The sequence below is a fragment of the Trichomonas vaginalis genome, chromosome IV (assembly GCF_026262505.1).
Source record: "Trichomonas vaginalis G3 chromosome IV, whole genome shotgun sequence".
NCBI classification, from domain to species: Eukaryota; Parabasalia; order Trichomonadida; family Trichomonadidae; genus Trichomonas; species Trichomonas vaginalis.
Window position 1 is genome coordinate 15,239,727 of NC_067206.1, and position 22,715 is coordinate 15,262,441.

The 22,715-nt window shown below is 32.2% G+C and overlaps 7 protein-coding genes and 1 pseudogene across 8 annotated transcripts, besides 19 other annotated features; 5 read left to right on the forward strand and 3 right to left on the reverse strand.

The window, feature by feature from the left end:
* Positions 1 to 1,050: 1,050 nt before the first annotated feature.
* Positions 1,051 to 2,140: a mobile genetic element.
* Positions 2,141 to 2,281: 141 nt separating this feature from the next.
* Positions 2,282 to 3,165: a terminal%2Cinverted (terminal inverted repeat of MuDRx-2_TV_TvPhantom-3 transposon ID:TVAGG3_0097320).
* Positions 2,282 to 6,739: a mobile genetic element.
* On the reverse strand, positions 3,388 to 4,236 carry TVAGG3_0097330 (uncharacterized protein; the record flags this gene model as incomplete). The annotated part of the gene is made up of 1 exon (XM_001311278.2): positions 3,388 to 4,236. The coding sequence occupies one exon, from the start codon at positions 4,234 to 4,236 to the stop codon at positions 3,388 to 3,390; it is 849 nt and encodes a 282-aa protein (XP_001311279.2).
* TVAGG3_0097340 (uncharacterized protein) lies at positions 5,338 to 5,763 on the reverse strand (the record flags this gene model as incomplete). Its single annotated transcript, XM_001290184.1, has 1 exon — positions 5,338 to 5,763. The coding sequence occupies one exon, from the start codon at positions 5,761 to 5,763 to the stop codon at positions 5,338 to 5,340; it is 426 nt and encodes a 141-aa protein (XP_001290185.1).
* Positions 6,414 to 6,654: a mobile genetic element.
* Positions 6,414 to 6,654: a terminal%2Cinverted (terminal inverted repeat of MuDRx-2_TV_TvPhantom-3 transposon ID:TVAGG3_0097350).
* Positions 6,740 to 6,966: a mobile genetic element.
* A 1,053-nt stretch (positions 6,967 to 8,019) lies between these two features.
* Positions 8,020 to 9,142: a mobile genetic element.
* Positions 9,143 to 9,785: 643 nt separating this feature from the next.
* Positions 9,786 to 9,847: a mobile genetic element.
* Positions 9,848 to 9,968: 121 nt separating this feature from the next.
* Positions 9,969 to 10,077: a mobile genetic element.
* Positions 10,078 to 10,218: 141 nt separating this feature from the next.
* Positions 10,219 to 10,327: a mobile genetic element.
* Positions 10,328 to 10,468: 141 nt separating this feature from the next.
* Positions 10,469 to 10,577: a mobile genetic element.
* Positions 10,578 to 10,718: 141 nt separating this feature from the next.
* Positions 10,719 to 10,827: a mobile genetic element.
* A 141-nt stretch (positions 10,828 to 10,968) lies between these two features.
* Positions 10,969 to 11,077: a mobile genetic element.
* A 141-nt stretch (positions 11,078 to 11,218) lies between these two features.
* Positions 11,219 to 11,333: a mobile genetic element.
* A 1,086-nt stretch (positions 11,334 to 12,419) lies between these two features.
* Positions 12,420 to 12,689, forward strand: TVAGG3_0097450 (uncharacterized protein; the record flags this gene model as incomplete). The annotated part of the gene is made up of 1 exon (XM_001296314.1): positions 12,420 to 12,689. One exon carries the CDS (start codon positions 12,420 to 12,422, stop codon positions 12,687 to 12,689), a length of 270 nt encoding a protein of 89 aa, XP_001296315.1.
* A 115-nt stretch (positions 12,690 to 12,804) lies between these two features.
* On the reverse strand, positions 12,805 to 13,770 carry TVAGG3_0097460 (uncharacterized protein; the record flags this gene model as incomplete). Its single annotated transcript, XM_001296315.2, has 1 exon — positions 12,805 to 13,770. One exon carries the CDS (start codon positions 13,768 to 13,770, stop codon positions 12,805 to 12,807), a length of 966 nt encoding a protein of 321 aa, XP_001296316.2.
* Positions 13,771 to 14,232: 462 nt separating this feature from the next.
* On the forward strand, positions 14,233 to 14,870 carry TVAGG3_0097470 (protein of unknown function, DUF4106 family; the record flags this gene model as incomplete). Its single annotated transcript, XM_001305194.2, has 1 exon — positions 14,233 to 14,870. A coding segment is annotated over one exon (638 nt), but the record flags the coding sequence as incomplete, so codon positions are not given.
* Positions 14,871 to 14,968: 98 nt separating this feature from the next.
* Positions 14,969 to 15,005: a mobile genetic element.
* Positions 14,969 to 15,005: a terminal%2Cinverted (terminal inverted repeat of Banshee-A3 transposon ID:TVAGG3_0097480).
* A 558-nt stretch (positions 15,006 to 15,563) lies between these two features.
* Positions 15,564 to 15,601: a mobile genetic element.
* Positions 15,564 to 15,601: a terminal%2Cinverted (terminal inverted repeat of Banshee-A3 transposon ID:TVAGG3_0097490).
* Positions 15,602 to 16,372: 771 nt separating this feature from the next.
* TVAGG3_0097500 lies at positions 16,373 to 17,172 on the forward strand (annotated as a pseudogene). The gene has a single exon. A coding segment is annotated over exon 1 (800 nt).
* Positions 17,173 to 17,199: 27 nt separating this feature from the next.
* Positions 17,200 to 22,715: part of a mobile genetic element that runs on past the window's edge.
* On the forward strand, positions 18,611 to 19,464 carry TVAGG3_0097520 (protein of unknown function, DUF4106 family; the record flags this gene model as incomplete). Its single annotated transcript, XM_051222679.1, has 1 exon — positions 18,611 to 19,464. A coding segment is annotated over one exon (854 nt), but the record flags the coding sequence as incomplete, so codon positions are not given.
* Positions 21,029 to 21,835, forward strand: TVAGG3_0097530 (uncharacterized protein; the record flags this gene model as incomplete). The annotated part of the gene is made up of 1 exon (XM_051222680.1): positions 21,029 to 21,835. One exon carries the CDS (start codon positions 21,029 to 21,031, stop codon positions 21,833 to 21,835), a length of 807 nt encoding a protein of 268 aa, XP_051107666.1.

Genomic DNA, 22,715 nt, shown 5'->3' on the forward strand with positions numbered 1-22,715 from the left:
ACGGCCAGAGCCTTTCAATCTTGCCGTTCTGGCGCGGCATATGAGGGAAAGTGTGGCGGATTTGAATGTTGTTTCGCATGAGCCAATTATAAAATTGGCCCATATTCTCTCCCCCGTTGTCGGACCAGAAACAAAATGGCTTTTGATATAAGCCAATCGTTTCTTCGGCAACTCTTGGTGTAGATTCGGAAGATTTATTTGGCAAAATTTTTAAAGCCAACAAAAACCGAGATTTATCGTCTATTATATCATAAACAGGTAACCTCTGTGAACCGTATAAAAAATGAACATCTACATGCCATATGGTATCAGGTTTTGTTGCTTCATATGGCGTATAATATTTTTGAGGGGGCCTGTCACTTTTTGGTTCTTTGATCTCCAAAATACTGTAAATTCTTCTGAGTTTATTGTAGGAAACTGAATAAACATTTTGATCCATGTTTAAACGCCAAAACATCTTTTGGATTCCGCACTTATATTCCTGAAATTTTTGGAGAACATATTGCAAATTTTCAGGAGTAATATCATCTGGTGCCGGACCAGGTTTAACGTTTGGGGGCGTTAAATTTGCATTTGTGTATGCTGCTTTAAGTGTGTTTTTCGAAATTGATCTAAATTCACACTTCATTTCATCCTCGTATGGAACTCGCTTACACGCAATTAAATAATTGAGTTCGCGAGATTCAAGTTTTTCGCGTGTTTGAATTAACCACCAAGAAGGAATGGTTGGTCTACTCATAATAAAAAATGAAAAGCCAAATTCTCTCAAAAAGTTAAGTAGGACCAATTTTTTATAAAAAAATCCAATTCCATTATGAATGTTAATTAATTTATATAATTATTGAATAAAAAATTTTCTTTGAGATTATAAAAAGTTCTTTGAAAAGTTATTTTTTCTCATTTTTAAATATTGTATTAGCCTATTTATTTATAATCCAAATTAAATAACTTTAAATTCAATATTTAAAGAATAATTTTGAAGGAATTGAGTTACTTTCCCCGACGATAAAATTGAGAGGTTTACATTTTCACCGAACTTAGCATGCAACAGAGTGTGGGACAAACTATCCAGTGTCACTTTTTATTAACCTTATTTTAAAAATTAATAAAATAATAATAAAAAATTATTTGAATCTTTTACATTAATTGTTTCTTTTTTAAAAGTACCTTTAAAGTACAATAAACAAGATTTGAATCTATTGATCCTTGTTGCAAACTTGAATATATTGCTTCAAGCATTTTTGAGAGTAGCCCATGCTAGCTTTTATCTCTTCTTGGATACCAAACTGGAGGAGCTCCATAGTGTTGAATATCACGGGCTCCATACAACAAATTGAATAAGGTATTTCAAAATTTGAAGGAAATGGTCCATCATTGAATGTAGTGGCCGGGAATTGAATGACATACAGATAGTTTGAGGAAATTTGTTATAAATTATAATATAATTGAAGAATTAATTATCAAAACAAGTCTAAGAGCCATTTGTCGGATTTTCCCGAAATGCAAGGTTAAGATTTTAGCAGCGACTAACTTTGAGTGTACATATATAATTGTTATACTGAGTACTTTCTATCTGTGTTACTTATTTGAGTCTAAGAGCCATTTGTCAGATTTTCCCGAAATGCAAGGTTAAGATTTTAGCAGCGACTAACTTTGAGTGTACATATATAATTGTTATACTGAGTACTTTCTATCTGTGTTACTTATTTGAGTCTAAGAGCCATTTGTCAGATTTTCCCGAAATGCAAGGTTAAGATTTTAGCAGCGACTAACTTTGAGTGTACATATATAATTGTTATACTGAGTACTTTCTATCTGTGTTACTTATTTGAGTCTAAGAGCCATTTGTCAGATTTTCCCGAAATGCAAGGTTAAGATTTTAGCAGCGACTAACTTTGAGTGTACATATATAATTGTTATACTGAGTACTTTCTATCTGTGTTACTTATTTGAGTCTAAGAGTCATTTCTACCATAGAACTAGATATTGTCTCTCATTAAATATATATAACTGTAAACTGCTTAATTCATTTATCTATTTAGATAAAATTATATTTATATAAGATTTCATGTTATTATTTCATCTTTATTATTTTTTTTATTCCTTTGAAAAGTGACACTGGATAGTTTGTCCCTTTCTCGCATGCAACATTTTGGCGCCAAAGTAATATTTTGATATTTCCAGTTTTAATCTTATATGTATAAATGTTTGATCTCTTTTTTCTTAAAAAATAGTTTTATCCAAAAAAAGTTTACAAATTAAAATGGAAAGATACCATTGGGAGATTATTTTTTGTCGCATATTTGCGCATATTATGACACTTTTTCTGACATTTTTCTATAAATTGAGAGCAAAAGTATTCAAAATTTTGTCAAAATATGCGCAAAATTGAGAACTGCGCATATTATGACACACAATTATTTTTGTCCGTTAATGGAAACAAAATCTCTATGCATTGCTTTTCTTCATGTCTTTCGCCTAAAGGTATGTTTAAAACAATATGTATGAGATACGTATTATAAAAGATTTGAAAAACTCACATATTATTATCAAATTTTCAAATTTTTATCGAGAAAATATTGAAATCAAGACGACAAAATATTGTTCATAACAAAATATTATAAAGATCTAGCATCTACAAGAGTTTCAAAGAAAAACAACCAACTTAAATTTTCTACTTCAAAAATAAGAACATCTTTCAAGTGTGACAAGCAAAAAAAGAATACATACGAATAGTTCAATTTGAAATGAATGATATGTTTATGTATAAGCTAGATTTACCTACATTCGATAATTGCTAAACGTTCATAACTTTGCGAGATATTAAAGAGAATTTATCGCTATTTACGTTATTTTCGACAATATATCAATATACGGCGATTGTTAAGTGAGTAACTGAGGAAAAAATAAAAGATTTGATTAATCTGAAGATCAAAAGAAGATAACAAGAGAAAAATATGAATAAATAAATGAATAATGAATAGAAAAAAGAAAGAAGAATATTGAAGATGATTAAATAAGTTATTATAGGAAAATTAAAAAATATTACTAAAATTAAAGATATCTGACATGTTTACATATCTAATAATAATATATTTGTCATTTAAATCTATTTTGAATCATAGTAAACTATGATTGCCGTATGATTTAAAAGAATCTCTAAATATCAAGTCAATTTCTTATAAAATTGTTATCCATCTCTTATATTTTTCATAATTACTACCTATATTATCAATCTCAACGATGACCATATCTTGTTATCAATATATTAAATTTAATTTATAACATAACATTCAATGTTTCCATCTATTCTTTCCATATATTAAATTCTAAAAACACTTTAACAATTGTTCAATAAACACAATATTTATAACATTTAAAAATATTTCAATTGAATACATCTGATTCATTTAATGTAAATTCTGTGATTTTTCCATCTTCATCATTTTCTAAGTTTATTTTAATTGAATCATTTATCTCTGAATCATTCCTGTTCATAAATTTCTCAATTTCAATATCACGATAATCAATATCTCCTGGATGAAATTGATTTTTGTATTTGTCAATTTCTTCTTTTGGTATTTCTGAAATTTCGAGATTAAAATTTCTTTCAAAAGTAAATAATTCTTCATTAATTTTAGTTAACGAGATATAGTACGATTTTTTATGATCATACTGGTTTCGTTGATTGGTTAAATATCTATGAGCGATTACTGTATCAACTTGAAGTAAAGTATATATCATATGGAAAATTGTTGGATGTGGATATATTATGTGTGAGTTCAGTACCTTGTTAAATGATTCCACGCCATTATTCGAAAAAATCATATCCTTCACATTCATTTTATTTATTTCTTCGTATTTATATTTCCATGTGCGAAGGAAATAAGCGGCAAATTTTGAAGTATCTTTAATTAATTCTAACTTGGAACAGATAAGTTTAAAAACTGAATTAGGAACGAATGGGCACCCACATAATAATTTTAATAAAGATTTGGATGCATGATCATCTTGATTGCACAACTTCTTAAAGTTCTTTACAAGCGCAGCAATGTAATGAAATATGCATCCAGTAAGAACTGTCTCTTTGCTGATCTTTTCTTTGATAGAGTTCATCAAAGCTGCTTCAAAATCTGTTGTGATGATGGAAAATTGATTAAGTCCAATTTTAATCTGTTCATGTGTTAACATCATATTGAAAACAGTATTATAATCATCAGCACTTCTTCCCGTCATCAAAACATGTAGAAAAGGGAGATATAAATTTGTAGCATTATCAAATACCAAGAAATTCAATAATTGACCATTTGAGAGATTTATTAGTACCACTTTGAATGTACCATCTATGAACAAATGTTTTAAAGTTCGTGCACGATTAATGAATAAAGGCAATCCAAAAAAGTAAAACTTAGAATCATCAATATTGGAATAAATTTTTGTAATATAGAAATTTTGATTGTTATAATGTTCAAGTAATTTTTTAATCAACTCATCTTCGTTCATTTTCATTTTTGGTTTAATTTCCTGGTACAACCTTCTGATAACATCAGACGATATTTCAATAATAGCATCGTGAGATTCGTTATATTCCAACACAAGCTGATTTGCAAATGCTATTACCTGACTTAATGAAACAATAGGATTAACCTGAATGAAATTTTGTATCTCACTCTCAAGTTCTAATTTATTTTGGTTAGTACCATCAATAATTGACGATTTTGTATGTTTTGGACATCGATGTGGAGGATTAATTTCACAAACTTCAGCTTTTTTGCCTGTATTTGCTGGGAACAATGTAACAAGTTGAGAATAAGAACATCTTTTCTTTTTGGCGCAATAATAAACAATTTCCAATCGATCAATTTTTGAATAATATATTTGAAAGCGAATAGGGATCCCTTCTGGATATATAACACTTTGATATTTCAATTTATCTGAATCAGATATTTGAAAAGTATGATATGTTCTTAGAATGTTTTTTATTCTTATTTTACATTTGTCTTGCTCATCTTGATTCATGATAATATAATTAGGAACACATTGTTTGCATGTATCTTCTGTAATGGCAGCTTTTTGGACTTTTGATTTAGTTTTTTGATATTGAAATGCATTTTGAATTAGAATGTTTGAATTGAGTAGATCATCAATGGGAAGATTATCAGTAAAATGAGTAATGTTTGAAAGTAATGGCAATGGAACTGTACTATCTACAGTTGGAGGATTAGAAACAATCCTTTGTACGGAACTCTGATTTGCAGAAGTTGGAGGATTTGAAGGTATTCTAAAAATTGCCGTTCGATTAATTCTTTTAGAACAAGAAGGTGAAATTTGAACATTTCAATGAAGATTTATCAAATTTTGATTTCTTTCAATGGATTGTAAATTTCTTTCTTGATTTGTCAAATTTTGATTTCTTTCAATGGATTGTAAACTTCTTTCTTGATTTGTCAAATTTTGATTTCTTTCAATGGATTGTAAACTTATTTCTTGATTTCTATCTTTATTTTGTAATATATTATTACAACTTTCATTTTCAAACTCAAATTCATTAAATGGTTCTTCTTGTTCAGATTGTTTTTGACTGTTTTCCGACGAATGTTTTTCAATAAATTTTAATATTTGGCATTCCGTATTTTTCAATTCTGCCAATAATGATGGTGATTCATCAGAATATCCTAATGGCCATTTATCTTCCATTGATTTTGTATCACCATTATCATTATCAGCAACATCTATAGTAGCATCTTTACTTTCCGATTCCATTTTCTTACATTCTGTTCCATTTTCTTTGGATTCCTCCTCTTCTGACTCATCCTCCGATTTTTGATCAAAATTAAAGTTTAAAATTTTAATGCTGCTTGTAAATTACTTTTCGTTATAATAAGTGCTATTTTTGCAACATTTTTTCTCGAATCCCATTGATGTTAATGAATTATATTCTTGTGATTTACTAATTTTTAATTGATACATATCAAAAATGGCAAATTGAAAACATCTGTGGGTGGATCAACATTTACAACCTTTAAATCAATATCATTGAAACATTTAATTATATCAACTGAATGAAATTCCCTTCTTTTATATTTAATAACAAAAGAATATAAATTCAGATTGAATTTCCTTGCTATATAAAGGTAGAAACTTAAACAATGAACATCTTGGTTAGAATGAAGTAGAATTACATTCTTTTGATATCTAATTGTTAATTTCATAAAAAAGTAATTTTCAGATTTAAAAAAGTGAAAACCTTATTTATTAATAATTATTTAATTTGTTAATTAGAAAAAGAATTAATGAAAAATGATGTAATTAAAATAGTTAAAAGATGATGAAACGATGAATAACAATGAAATTAGAAATATTACGATGCGATAGTATTAATATAGAAAAATCGAGTATGAGACAAAAGAATTTTATAAATTAAATTTAATATATTGATAACAAGATATGGTCATCGTTGAGATTGATAATATAGGTAGTAATTATGAAAAAATATAAGAGATGGATAACAATTTTATAAGAAATTGACTTGATATTTAGAGATTCTTTTAAATCATACGGCAATCATAGTTTACTATGATTCAAAATAGATTTAAATGACAAATATATTATTATTAGATATGTAAACATGTCAGATATCTTTAATTTTAGTAATATTTTTTAATTTTCCTATAATAACTTATTTAATCATCTTCAATATTCTTCTTTCTTTTTTCTATTCATTATTCATTTATTTATTTGTTGTAAACGAAAACGATAAAAACGGTTTGACAGAAAAGTGACACTTTACATGGCAAAAAATAGAGCCTTACTTTTGAGATACTTGAGATTGAAACTGAATCTTATGAGGCGGTGATCTTGAATCACTACCTCATAAGGTTCAGTTTCATATAAAATTTGTTGCAATTTGTTATTCTTTTGCAATTATTTCTTATAAGATTTTACATCTTTTAGCGGGTAATGTTTTGTAATGCATGAAAAATAGCGTGACTTCATTTTTGACAGTTTACAAATGTAAAGTGTTGCATCCTTAAAAACTTGGAAATATATACATTCATGAATTATCTTGTATATTAATTGAAAATCCATAAAACCCTAACAATATTTTTTCTTAAAAAAACTATAAAAATATAAATAAAATTAATCGTTAAATAAAAATATTTGATATTAGAATTTTATTGGAAAAATAAAAAACTTAATATTTTAAAGAAATACTTAAATACTTGAATGTTTTAACTTTTACATTATCATATAGACTCTCAAATTATTAGCCATTTTGGCTGAGAACTATGGTCTGCGAGGTACATAGATAGAATCAGTACCTCGCAGACTATAGTTCTCTATATGGCGCCGAAAATTTTTGGTGAAATGTCGTCGCATTTCACCAAAATTTTTCGGCGCCATAGGAAGAATTGGAGGGTGTGAGATACTATTACATGCTATAGTACTCACACCCTCCAACTCCCAATCAAAATCGCATAAAATTTGCTACTTATCTTCAGATTACCTCCCATTATAAAATATATCATTGCTATCTCATCGTACTATACTTCCACCCTATTGTATTTAAAAATATAAAATTTTTTGATAATATATTTTTATATCTTGAATTTTCAAACAATATATTCACAGATAATATAATGGGAAATCTATCTCAACCTAGCCTTAAAGTACCAAACTCCTGCTTGCATTCTCACTCACAAATATTAAACATCCATCTCCAAAAAACTAAATTCTTCACAATTTTTTTTAAAATTGAGAACATAAAAAACGTATGCATTCAATAATTTAAGATACTAACAAATATTACAAACTTCAAAATAGCAGATATTAACGTTTTCCAATTAAAAAAATATCATTTTGCTTTTCAAATCGAACATAAATCTTAAATATTTTTAATTAATATCTGATTTACAGCATTATTATCCATTTATAAATCTGACAAATAAATGACAAAACCATCAGAAATAGTGTCACTTTTTGTCAAAAGTGAAGTCACACTATTTTTCATGCACAACATAGCTGGGTATGTTTGTTATCATGTATATATTATAAATATCTACACGATAACGAACATTCCTCGCTAAATTGCTGAGAAACTTTGAGGAAATGTCGAACAATTTCCTCAAAGTTTCTCAGATTTATATAGATCACTAGAGTCCCCTAGGCACTGATTCCGGTTCAGTACCTAGGAGGCTCTAGTTCTCTAACGAACTGATAAAATGTTTTTAAATTTTTGGATATTGCTACCTGTCAAGCACTGACTTCAAGTCAGTACCTCACAGGTAGCAATTACATTGAAAGATGGGAGAAACTTTGTCCGAATGTTAAACTATTCGGACAAAGTTTCTCCCATTTGTAGTGGAGATGGAAGGCTTTGAGGTATATTATATTAATGTATACCCCAAAGCCTTCCATCTCCACTTGAAAGTTCCAAAACTTTGGGTTAATAGTTTGCAATTAACCAAAGTTTTGGAACTTTCTAGAAGGAATTGCAGGGTAAGAGGTACATATTCATACTATGTACCTCTTACCCTCCAATTCCTTCCTTAACATAAACAAATTTGGAGTTAATTGTTTGCAATTAACTCCGGGTTTGTTGACCTCCAAATGAAAATGAAAGGGTAAGAGGTATATAGTGACCCTATATGCCTCTTACCCTTTCATTCTCATTAATTATGGGAGAAACTTTGGCCAAATGTTAAATTATTCGACCAAAGTTTCTCCCATTTTTTGAAGGGATTGGAGGCTATGAGATACTGATGCAATGTCAGTACCTCATGGCTTCCAATTCCATCCTGAAACTGATCAAAGTGGACCTTACATGCATTTGAAATTTGCCATGTAAAGTCCACTTTTTAAGAGAGAGGATTTGACTGCGTCAAATCCTCTTTTTCGTTTACGAGATGAACAATATTTTGTCGTCTTGATTTCAATATTTTCTCGATAAAAATTTGAAAATTTGATAATAATATGTGAGTTTTTCAAATCTTTTATAATACGTATCTCATACATATTGTTTTAAACATACCTTTAGGCGAAAGACATGAAGAAAAGCAATGCATAGAGATTTTGTTTCCATTAACGGACAAAAATAATTGTGTGTCATAATATGCGCAAATATGCGACAAAAAATAATCTCTACCATTTGCATAGAGCCTCAAGAAAATTAGTCGATATTGAATGGCTCAAAAAATCTGTTGATGAAGTTAATGCTGGTAAGAAACTGAAGGAAGTTTGTAAACAAGCCAAATTAAATAATGGAACTTACAGAGAAATTTCAAAATCAATGTTCAAAAAGTTGGCAAATGAACATAATTTGGAATTATGTTGTGCATGAAAAATAGTGTGACTTCACTTTTGACAAAAAGTGACACTATTTCTGATGGTTTTGTCATTTATTTGTCAGATTTATAAATGGATAATAATGCTGTAAATCAGATATTAATTAAAAATATTTAAGATTTATGTTCGATTTGAAAAGCAAAATGATATTTTTTTAATTGGAAAACGTTAATATCTGCTATTTTGAAGTTTGTAATATTTGTTAGTATCTTAAATTATTGAATGCATACGTTTTTTATGTTCTCAATTTTAAAAAAAATTGTGAAGAATTTAGTTTTTTGGAGATGGATGTTTAATATTTGTGAGTGAGAATGCAAGCAGGAGTTTGGTACTTTAAGGCTAGGTTGAGATAGATTTCCCATTATATTATCTGTGAATATATTGTTTGAAAATTCAAGATATAAAAATATATTATCAAAAAATTTTATATTTTTAAATACTGTTATATACGAAAACGATAAAAACGGTTTGACAGAAAAGTGACAACTTTACGTGTCAAAAATATAAAAAGTGATATTTTATTCATCATTATCTTCTTCATAATTTATTTCATATTCTTCGTCTTACCAACAAAAGATGGGAATGTGAACAATTGCGGGCAATTTTTTAGCCATTTTGGCTTGGAACTAGAGCCTGCGAGGTACATGGATAGTATCAGTACCTCACAGGCTCTAGTTCTCTATATGGCGCCGAGAAATTTTGGTGAAATGTGGTCGCATTTCACCAAAATTTTTTCGGCGCCATAGGATGAATTGGAGGGTGAGAGATATTATTTCATACAATACTACTCTCACCCTCCAATTCCAAGCCAAAATGGCTAAAAATTGCCCGCAATGTGAACAATTGCGGGCAATTTTTAGCCATTTTGGCTTGGAACTAGAGCCTGCGAGGTACATGGATAGTATCAGTACCTCACAGGCTCTAGTTCTCTATATGGCGCCGAGAAATTTTGGTGAAATGTGGTCGCATTTCACCAAAATTTTTTCGGCGCCATAGGATGAATTGGAGGGTGAGAGATATTATTTCATACAATACTACTCTCACCCTCCAATTCCCAGCCAAAATGGCTAAAAATTGCCCGCAATGTGAACAATTGCGGGCAATTTTTAGCCATTTTGGCTTGGAACTAGAGCCTGCGAGGTACATGGATAGTATCAGTACCTCACAGGCTCTAGTTCTCTATATGGCGCCGAGAAATTTTGGTGAAATGTGGTCGCATTTCACCAAAATTTTTTCGGCGCCATAGGATGAATTGGAGGGTGAGAGATATTATTTCATACAATACTACTCTCACCCTCCAATTCCAAGCCAAAATGGCTAAAAATTGCCCGCAATGTGAACAATTGCGGGCAATTTTTAGCCATTTTGGCTTGGAACTAGAGCCTGCGAGGTACATGGATAGTATCAGTACCTCACAGGCTCTAGTTCTCTATATGGCGCCGAGAAATTTTGGTGAAATGTGGTCGCATTTCACCAAAATTTTTTCGGCGCCATAGGATGAATTGGAGGGTGAGAGATATTATTTCATACAATACTACTCTCACCCTCCAATTCCCAGCCAAAATGGCTAAAAATTGCCCGCAATGTGAACAATTGCGGGCAATTTTTAGCCATTTTGGCTTGGAACTAGAGCCTGCGAGGTACATGGATAGTATCAGTACCTCACAGGCTCTAGTTCTCTATATGGCGCCGAGAAATTTTGGTGAAATGTGGTCGCATTTCACCAAAATTTTTTCGGCGCCATAGGATGAATTGGAGGGTGAGAGATATTATTTCATACAATACTACTCTCACCCTCCAATTCCCAGCCAAAATGGCTAAAAATTGCCCGCAATGTGAACAATTGCGGGCAATTTTTAGCCATTTTGGCTTGGAACTAGAGCCTGCGAGGTACATGGATAGTATCAGTACCTCACAGGCTCTAGTTCTCTATATGGCGCCGAGAAATTTTGGTGAAATGTGGTCGCATTTCACCAAAATTTTTCGGCGCCATAGGATGAATTGGAGGGTGAGAGATATTATTTCATACAATACTACTCTCACCCTCAATTTTAATTACTTAAACTCATTCTATTTTTTTGACATGTAAATGTCACTTTTACTGAGATCTGACACAATGTCAGATCTCTTTTTTTCGTATATAAGAATACAATAGGGTGGAAGTATAGTACGATGAGATAGCAATGATATATTTTATAATGGGAGGTAATCTGAAGATAAGTAGCAAATTTTATGCGATTTTGATTGGGAGTTGGAGGGTGTGAGTACTATAGCATGTAATAGTATCTCACACCCTCCAATTCTTCCTATGGCGCCGAAAAATTTTTGGTGAAATGCGACGACATTTCACCAAAAATTTTCGGCGCCATATAGAGAACTATAGTCTGCGAGGTACTGATTCTATCTATGTACCTCGCAGACCATAGTTCTCAGCCAAAATGGCTAATAATTTGAGAGTCTATATGATAATGTAAAAGTTAAAACATTCAAGTATTTAAGTATTTCTTTAAAATATTAAGTTTTTTATTTTTCCAATAAAATTCTAATATCAAATATTTTTATTTAACGATTAATTTTATTTATATTTTTATAGTTTTTTTAAGAAAAAATATTGTTAGGGTTTTATGGATTTTCAATTAATATACAAGATAATTCATGAATGTATATATTTCCAAGTTTTTAAGGATGCAACACTTTACATTTGTAAACTGTCAAAAATGAAGTCATGCTATTTTTCATGCATTACACATAATTTGGAATTACGAACAAAACCTGGCATAAAACCAATTGAAATCGATCTTAATATTTGCCAAGCATATGCAAAATTAAAACATTTAATGCCAGATGCTGGTATTAATAAAATTGTACAGAAAATGAAAACAGATATTATTAATATTAAAGAAAATCCAGAACAATTTCAGAAAATTCTATATCATACCGAAATGCATCACTAGCAAAAGTGACATTTGGCGCCAATTTTAAATTAGTGGAAAAAAAAGGTAGTGGGGCTTCCAGGCACTTCGTGCCCTCTAGCCCCTAAATTTTTTCCAAAGTTTATTCCAACAAAAATTAGAATGTCATTCCGTAATTGGGACGAAGTCATTGCGCACTTTTCTACGCACCAACCAACACCAGAGCAGTTAGAAGTGCTTGAGAAGATGAAGGAGGAGACTCTGGAGTATTTGAGACAACAAATTGCAAATTACAATTCGAAGATTGACGGAACAGTCTATAGAGTCTCATCGGCAGAGTCACATATAGAAGTGGACCAGTTGGTCAGTGACTTATTATATTATACTGCTGAACGAAACAAATTATATAACAAATTGAAAGAATTGGAATAAAAAATTAATATTTTTATTTATATATTTTAGTAGTATGTGTGTGGGCTTCCAGGCACTTCGTGCCCTCTAGCCCTGAAGATGTTTAGTATAAATGAAGTTTTTATTCGGAAAATTGTTAGTCTTCTGGTGTGAATTCGGAGGACTCTTCTTCTTCAACATCAAAGTCATCTGGTGTATCGAACTGAATGTATGAAAGCCAAATGTTGTATGTGTTTTCCAATTGGCTTTCAAACTTGAGATACATTCCATGCATGAGTGTTATTTCAGTTTCAACGTAGAGTTGCTGATGTGGCTTGAAGACATGCATGAGAATTGGTCCTCCAAATTCGTCCTTGAAAAACTTGCAGTAGCAAACATAAACTGAGATAGAGTCTCCTTCTTCAATGTCTTCTGCTTGGTTAACGAAATGAATAGCAATTTTGCGTACTTGAATTGTGTTGTTGTCTGAGTAAAATAATGGTTTGAACTTGGGGTTGAGTGAGCTAAGACATTGCCATTTTGCTGTTTCTTGTCCGTACTCACGTTCTTCTTCGTCATCCTGATATCCGTAACTCTTTGATTTGAATTCGACCCAAAGCTGTTCGACTTTTTTTGCAGCTTTGGGTGGAAGACTTTCAATAAGCTGACATATAGTTCTGTCAACCATTATCTTTGTTATTGTTGGAAAATAGTTGACAATTGTGTCACCTAATTCGAATGGGTCAGGTGTTTCTTTTTGTAGTTTGGTAAAGTCTGCAAGAACTTTGTTGAGTTGTTCACAATATTCTTTGTTAAAAGTTGCAGGAACTCTTTCTTCTGGCTTTGAATTGAAGTATTCTTCAGACAATCTGAGTAGTATTTTGCGTAGTTCAGCGTTGCTGTGGTTCTTTGTAATACGGAGCTCGTTTGGTATTGTTTTTGGTAGTGAAAGTGGCTTTGGATTGAGTGAATTGCAGGACAAATTTGAATTTGAATTGTCTGTTCTGCTTGGAGAATGTGTAGATGCTGCAGTTTGATATTGAGGTTCTAAACCTGTGGGTGCTGAAAGTCTGCAAGCAATTTCTTCAGGTGAATTTGGAGCGAACACGCTAGCGAATGCCATTATGAAAAATGAACTGTTTTTTTCAAATAAGAGTTTGAGATGAACCGTTTTTCGTCAACGGAGACCCCCTCTATTTTTTTATTTTATTTAATAGTTACCGTTGGCAAACCGTTCCATCTCAAATATTGAATGAACTATAAACGTTTTTTGTTTTCTATATATACTTTTTTGTCCAACGGTAAAACTTTTTACACAACGGTTTTTGAGAGTCGTCGCCGTTGACTTTTTGTAGAGCACTCAAAATAGTATAACTTTGTCCGGACAAGTAAGGGTCTATCGTCGCTACAGGAAAAGTTACAGGCGTTCCAAGGAAGTATACTTTGAGAAGCCTTTTCCCCTTATAGAATGAGATAGGACGGTTATTTTACAAAACTGACAACACTTTGACCGAGTAGTTTTTTGTGCTGAACAAAAAGTGTCATATAAACATCTGTCAAAAACCGCTTTTTAACTTCACTTAAAATGCCACGTAAGCTACGTAAGAATATACGTAAGAGGAAGAGAGCATTGAAACATCCAATAGTAAAACTGACACCACAACAACAGTTGCAACAACAAATTATGAATGACCCCACTATGTTGCAACAAATGTCAAGCAACCCTATGCTTTTAAACCGAGTTATTGGTGCACAGAGTGGAGGTTTAAGAGCGGCACTTTTAGCGAAAATGGCAGGCTATGGTGGAGCTGCAGACGGAACAGCTTATAACCCTCAAAGTCAAATGAATTTGAGTTCACTCAAAAATCAAATAACAGATGTCAAAAAGTCAAACATAGACATACAGAAACAAATAAGTGAAAACGAAAAGAAACTAGAATATGACAGACACACAAAGAAACTCAATGAGTTAAACGTAGAGAAAAAGAAGAAAGAAGAACAACTGAAAGAACTAAGTACAGAGGAATATGCGAAAAAAGTGTCAGAAAAAGCAGCAGAAGTAGCAAAAATGGAACAAGATGTTATAAATTTGAAAAACCATACTACTCAATATAAAGTACTGAAAGATGAAGAAATAAAACAAAAAGCCCTGAAGACATATATGGATAGCGATGAGTATAAAAAAGAAGTTGAAGCAAATGTAAAGGCAGAAAAACTTTTACAGTTGCAAAACCAAACCGTACAGTATGAAAACTTAGCACAAGAAAGTAAAAATAACGACGCAGCCATGCAAAAGGCAATGAAAAGCGCAGAATATATTGTAATAAACAGAAATTCATCAAAAGTGACAGCTCTCAATTTTTTGACATTTGTAAATTCTAAATTGAATGAGAAAAATGAAATAATACTAAGCATAATACAATATTCTAGATTTAATTATAATTAGGAAAAAGTTAGTTTTGAGAGTACTTTTCATAGGCATATAGAATGAAATCTTCTGAAAAATAATATCACATAAACTCATATTATTTTCTAATATATAACTATTTTATATAAAAATCAAATTCAATGATCTTAAAAGCGAAGGATAAACCTCAAAATTTACGAATATAATGAGTGGGAATATTTCATATGGTTTTATGATAGATAAGCATTATATTCCCACTCATTAATATTCGTAAATTTTGAGGTTTATCCTTCGCTTTTAAGATCATTGAATTTGATTTTTATATAAAATAGTTATAATATTAGAAAATAATATGAGTTTATGTGATATTATTTTTCAGAAGATTTTGTGTTCTTCTTCAAAATTTTATTTTTTTATTAAAAAGAATCTTTACAAAATATACATTTACTTTAATTAATATTTAAAAACGTGCTCTATCAAAAGTTCCAAAAATTCAATATTTTAGCTTTTCTGAGGTGTCACTTTTGATGAATTTCTGTTTACAACAATATAAAAGCTAATAATGACTGGTTAGATGCCCAAGCCAACGCTAAAGCAGCCCAACTTATAGGGTCAATAAGGACAAAAATACAAGCGGATGAAGACAGTTCAAATGAAGCTTTAATGAATGCTGACTTTAAGAACGCCTTCGAAGCTCTTCATAGTAAGGTGAAACTAGTGAACGACTTCTCATCTGGAAAGAAACTGAAGTCTGAAGTTTTCGACAACGAGTTAAGAGAAGTAGCACAAAATATGACGAAAATAACAGATGCAGCAACGAGACAGGCAGTTCAAAGTGCCTATGACGCCGTTAGAGCAACTGTTGTGGAAAGTCAAGAAAAAGAGTTACAACAGACCAAAACAGACCTAGTAAATGCTTTCTTAAGAACGAAAAGTCAGGTAGGACATTATGCTGCAGATGGAACATATGTGCCAGCTGGTGGAACTTATATACTAGCTAGTGGAACTTATATACCACCAAACCCTCCAAGAGAAGCACCTGCACCAGGACTACCTAAAACATTTACATCGTCACATGGACACAGACACAGGCATGCACCAAAACCAACACAACAACCAACACAACAACCAACAGTTCAAAATCCAGCACAACAACCAACAGTTCAAAATCCAGCACAACAACCAACAGTTCAAAACCCTGCACAACAACAACCACAACCAGCACAACAACCAACAGTTCAAAACCCTGCACAACAACAACACAAACAGAGCAAGGACATAAAAGAAGTAGAGAACAAGGAAACCAAGAATTCTTAAAATGCTTAAGGAAGACTATGGTTACCCAGATACTCTTGACTTTAGTGACAGATATAAAGAAGCTATTAGAAAGTTCAAGGAATGGAAATACTGACCCGAACCTATTTAGCTTTATGGCTCAGCACCAAATGGGATATAATTTCAAACCTGGAAAATACAAGCTCGCTAAGGGATATGATTTAATAGCATATCATCCAAATGACATGACTGAATTTACTCCGAGATATTGGTGTCAGAGCTAAATGATAATTCAACTCTCTTCATGAAACGCGTAAAAAATAGAGACGGAACGAAAGAAGAAAGGTTTATGAGTCCGGATGACTTAGATAGGGAACTTGTTAAAAACGGTCTCGGAATATATGAAATGCCACCAGATGAGGTACAAGAAACTCCACAGGAAGAAGTTCAGATACAACCAGACATGGAAGAAATAGTTCAGCAACAACAGCTAGAAGAGCCAGAAGGAAACGAACAAGTCCCTCCTTTGGAAACTAACTTCACAGAACTAGATGAAGATTTGGAACAGCCGAAAAATCTTGACCCTCAACAAGAGTATGCGGAGAATATGGAATCTTTCCAAGAGTCTAAGAAAAATTCAGCTGACATAGTAGAAGAATATCGAAAAATGTTCGCCGACATACAAAAGACTCCAACATCAGATGAAAATATTCAGCATAGAATGGAAGTACTGAAAGAAAGTGTACGCAAATACAACAATCCTTTTTACTTACGACCATATAACGTTCAATCTTTGGCTGAACTCGGTGAAAATAAAAGGTTAAATTTCACAAAACATATAGAAATGAAACATTGTTTAAAGTTCATTCAGAACCTAACCAATATGGAAACAAACCTACTTTTGTTTCTGCAGACTATGGAACTACAATGAGATGGGGTCATAAAGCTAATCCGGATAGGTGGTTCATAAACTTACAACCACAATTCCAAGAAGTTGTAGACGCAATGGAAGTGAATGGTGAACCAGATATAGCTGGTATTTTCAGCGCGGCTTTAATGCCATTGAAAGATATGAAAGATGCAGATATTTTGAAACCAGTATGAAATGAACATGGCTGATGGAAATATAACACCTGACGTTCTAGAACATTTATCTCAAAGAACTACACAGAACCATAAAGATGGTATATTTGGTGAAGAGTTTAGAAAGAAAGTTAGGGAGATAGAAGGAAGAGAACCTATTGTACATGACCTTGCAAACGAAAGTTTGCAAAATGTCATAAAAACTTACTTTGCAGACAATGAACTGAGAAGGGATGAATATTTAAGAAAACTCAAATGGACAGTACCGAAATGAAATGTTAGTATTGAAAAACATGTTCCTTGACAAAATAAAACCAACTACAGAAATAAATGACGCAAGACTGAAACATTGGTAAAAGCTTTCCCATTCACAAAAGATTTATTGGTCACATGGAAAGAAAACCAGAATGGCTACAAAAACATATATTTGGAAACGAGCTTATTCCATATGGACAAGCTCTGTTTGAAGAGCTTGAACCGGAAACTCAGGAAAGAGTCATGCAAACAATACGCGAAGACTCAAATACAAACTATGACAAAATCTTTCTAGGATATAGGTTACCTGAGATGGGCGACCAGAGCCCAAAGGCAAAAAGGACATGGGAAATTTACAACATTAGGTGAACATGAGGCAAAGATGCAACAACTTGAAGCAGAGGGCAAGTTACCAAAAGCGACACCAAAGAGAAGAGAGAGTGAACAAAGTGAAAGTAGTGAAGAAGTAACTTCATCTAGTGAAAGTAGTGGCAATGAAGGAAAAAAGAAGAGTTAAAAACTCAGTCAGAGAAAGTAAAGCTTGGTACGATACAATTATGACACATAAATCCAACTATTCTATATTTTTACCCATATGAAATGTACGCCGCTCAGAATATAACGCCAACAGTTTTGGATGCCATGAACGGAAATGTTTCCGAATGGTATAACGAATGCGACAATGCCATTAGAAGGTCAGAAATAGTTCCTGGAACTTACGAATATACAACTGCTGTTTCTTATGGAAACGTAGGTGAGTTTGGAGAAGGTTCTTCAACAACAGTAGATATTGCTTGCGACAGGTTTCATATTATTTCTATTGACAACCTCATTCTTATACGTGGAACAAGACATTGAAATAAAACCTTCTGCCAAGTTGTCTGACAAGAAAGGTTGCAATGGAATTTTCTATGTCGGATACCAATATGCTCCAGAAGTTTTCATGGGATATAAGATATATTCTAACTCTGACTTAGTTCAAACAGTAACATGGGCAAACTATGAATGGTTCGCTTTGAGAAACTCAGTACAACCACAAGCTAGAGAACAAACAGACCAGTATGCAACTATTGAGAAAATAAGAAGACTTGACCCTAACGTTCCAGGAGTTTATGTTAACCTTTCTGGACAAACTGCAGCAGCAGTAACCAAAGTAAAACTGAAACTTAGAGTTCCTTTGTCATCTTTCCTCATCTTCAGGTTTTTAAGATACTTGCCAAACTGGGCAGGAAAAATTTCTATCGAACTTACTCCAAGCAAAAATAACTTAGTCATTGCACCAACACAAGACCCATTCACTCTTACAGATACAGCTGGTGGAGCCAAGTTCTGTGACTTTTGCAAAGACAAAGTTGACTTAGACTTTGGTTTCTCAAACTTCAACAATGAAGTAAACTATTATTTCAATGCTGCTGGAACTGCTTGGGACCCAGTTAAGTTTACATGCGAAAAATTTGAATGCAAGAGAATAGAAAGCAGACTTGCCGTTTATATGTTGGACCCAGATATTTCAAATGCTTTAGCTGCCAAATATATTGCAGTTCCACTTATGTTCCCTATACACCAAATATCTGTCAAAGACTTTGCAGGTGAAGTTGGAAACCAAAGTGCTGACCCAGGTGCAAGAACAGATATTGCTTTAACAACTGCAATGAAACATGCAGATACTATGTTTGTACTGTTCAGACGAACTATAAATGACTATTCTTGTTTCTACAACCCCGGTATTAAATATCATATAAACATAGATGGCAAATATTATCCAAGAGAAGAATATTCTACAGTTGAGGATATGAGGTCATACAACTTGACATTAGATGCTATGAACTTTAACAACAACTTCACAACAACCATTAACCCTGAAATGCAAAGTTCTATTATGCCATATGTGAAAGTATGGACTCATACAGGAGGTCAAAAAACTCAATATACAAATGGAGACCGTTCAAAACTTTTGGCTTGGCATTCCATTTGCTGACTCAGAAGACTTTATGGGTGGTATTTCAACTGTTGGTACTGTACAAATACAATATACTGGTGACAGAGACGGTCCAGATGAATTGAAAGCAAAGAAGTTTACAAAACCAATAGCACTTTTCACGGAAGATGCTCTTTTGAAGATTCGTTCGATGAAACCTGCTGGGCTCCTCAGATTGGCATAACGACAGCTTCCATCGAGCAGATTTTGGCAGCAGGTCAGTAAGTTGTTCTTGAACTGACTTCTCTCCGTCAAATATTGACAGTACGCCAGTTTTGACATAGTATTGTATTATAAACTTACCTTTAGAAATATCTGTAAGTTTTGTTGTTATATTTTTGTCAACGTCAAGAACTTTCACCATTTCAGTTATACCAACTTTCTTTGCTTTATGGAAATATTTTGGTTCAGCAGATATTGCTATTCTATAACATTTTCCATTGTTTGTATAAAGAACTATTCTGTCAATGTATTTGTATTGTTTGTGTGTGTAAACTTTGTTCTGCTTCAATTCGAAGAGATACTCGAATACGTCCATCTTTTTATTCTAAGTAAAATGTCATTTCCGAAAAATAGAAGCGTGAGTGTTTCAAAAGGTTTAATGGCGGGTGGCAGATGTGAAGTTAAATTCACCAACTCAAACAAACAGTCAAAGTGTTGTTGTCAATGTCAAAGACAGAGATGTTGAAGTGGGGAAACCATACGAAGACAAAGATGGTATAACAATTGTTCCTGTAAAAGAACCAACATATCCTGAAGTTAGCAGAGACTTAAGTTCTGTTGCAGATATTCGAAACGACTACCAACAACTGAAAGACAAACTTCAAACTCAGGAGAAGATTTGTCAAGCTTTAAGTATAATGTTAAACTTGGTCGAACACAACCCTGTAAAAGTGAACTCATATGTCATTGCACCTCATGAAGTTTTGAAAGAACTATTGAAACTTTTGACAGAGGCAGACGATATAAACATCAAAGAAATAGAACCCGACATTAGTTGCTGTGGTGTTTCATATAATGTCATTGACAAGATATACGTTATGAAAGGAGGTGAAACGTTGAACTTAAAGTATAGTTTCCCAGACGTCATAAAAATATTTGACGACCACAACATTTCATTAAAATTTATTTGCTAAGTAAAAATGTCAAAACTTCTTGAAAGATGTTTGAAGAAAAATAATATAGACTTTATTTCATGTAAAGGACTTTACACACTTTTGAACGATATGAAAGACCCTGTTTTGTTTGTTCGTGTAGACAAAGGAAAGTTCTATGTCTTTACAAAATATTTGAACTTCTTAGACAGAGAACTTCAAGAAACGCCATGTGAAAGTTTAGATGAAGTTCTTCTCCACTTTCAGAAAAACTTTTAAATATATATAAATGGCAGAAGATATAATGGTTTATACTATTACGACTAAAAACCCTGAGTCATATAATTCTATAACAACAAACTTACAAAGTCCTCAAGGACGGTATTGTAAACTAACTTTAAACACAATGACGACTAAAGCCTGTTTTGCTCTTTTGACACCAGAAGACTTTATTGTTGTGAATGGTAAAAAATACTCCTTTGAAGATACTTACTCAGATATACCACCAACAGGTTTTGTTGACTTATTTAATACTTTAAGTACGGGTGTAACATGTGCTGCAACTAGAGCAGGTTTCATTATGTTTGGATGTCCGACTGAGTTTACTATAAACGATATGAGCTATAATACAAAACTTATTTCTGGTTTTTACTACCAACAGTTTCCTATAACAGGAAAAGGTGTCATACAAGGAATGTCTATTCCATTGACATTAAGCACACCAATCTTATATATTGTTTCAAACTTAGGTTCAAAGTGTTATTCGAATGTCGACAGAAACTATTATGACCAAAAGATACTTATGCGTATAAACAATACTTTCTCTGCTGGTTTGTCTATTGTTCATTCGAATGCAGAATTTTCAACCTTAGTGAACTCAAACACTTTGGCAAGTATAACGTTGACATTAGTTGACGCAAACTTTGTTCCTGTAAAACTTTTATGTCCTATGTATTTGTCAATGACGGCAGAAAGTTTCGAATTGGAAGATGCAACTGGTGAAAGTATTGTATTACAAGAACAACTTCAACAACAAATAGCTCAAGAACAACAAATGCAACAAATGGAACAAATGCAACAACAAAGTCAAGAATAAAAAAAATATTTTTTTATTTTTATAAAAATGTACAGAATAGATGTTTCAGATTTTTATGACTTCAAGCATTCAGAAATATGTGTCCATTTCGAGACTATAACAAAGCAGTCGAGAATTTGAAACGTTTAGTCATTTATGTTGACTCTGCCCCAGAATGTTATGTTATGAAAGAATGGTGAGTCTTTAACAAACCTAAAGCGACAATAGTTTCAGAACAAGAATGTAGACAAAACTTAAGAAAATAAAAGTTGTACAAGTTGGCATGAAGATGTTAGATGCTTGGGATATCTTATTGTCAAAGTTAGAAGATTTTTCAGTTCGAGGTATAAAGTTCTATACACCTTCTCCAAACTTCTATTCTATCTTCACTGGATATATAATATGAACAAGTAGAATGGAAAGAAAATATTATAGAAGCTTGGTTAGACCATGTCAAAGAAATTATATGCAATGGAAACGAAAGAGTCTATGAGTATATCTTATGTTGGTTTGCAAACATCTTACAACATCCAAGTGCTAAAAATGAAACTGCTCTCATTATAATTGGAAAACAAGGAACAGGTAAGAATACTTTCTTTACAGATATCTTATGCAAACTGTTAGAGGGCTATTCGAACCCGAATATGACAAACTTAGAAAACATCTGTGGCAAGTTTAACTCCTCAATAGAGAATATGAAACTTATAGTATGTAACGAACTTCAAAGTATAGATACAACAAAAGTTTTGAACTCAGATGCTTTGAAGAGTCTTATAACAGACAAAGTTGGAGTCGTTGAAAGAAAATATAAAGACCAAAGAGTTTGTGAAAATGTTGCAAACTTCATTATGGTTTCAAACAATACTGTTCCGATGAAGTTAGAAAGTTCTGACAGAAGATA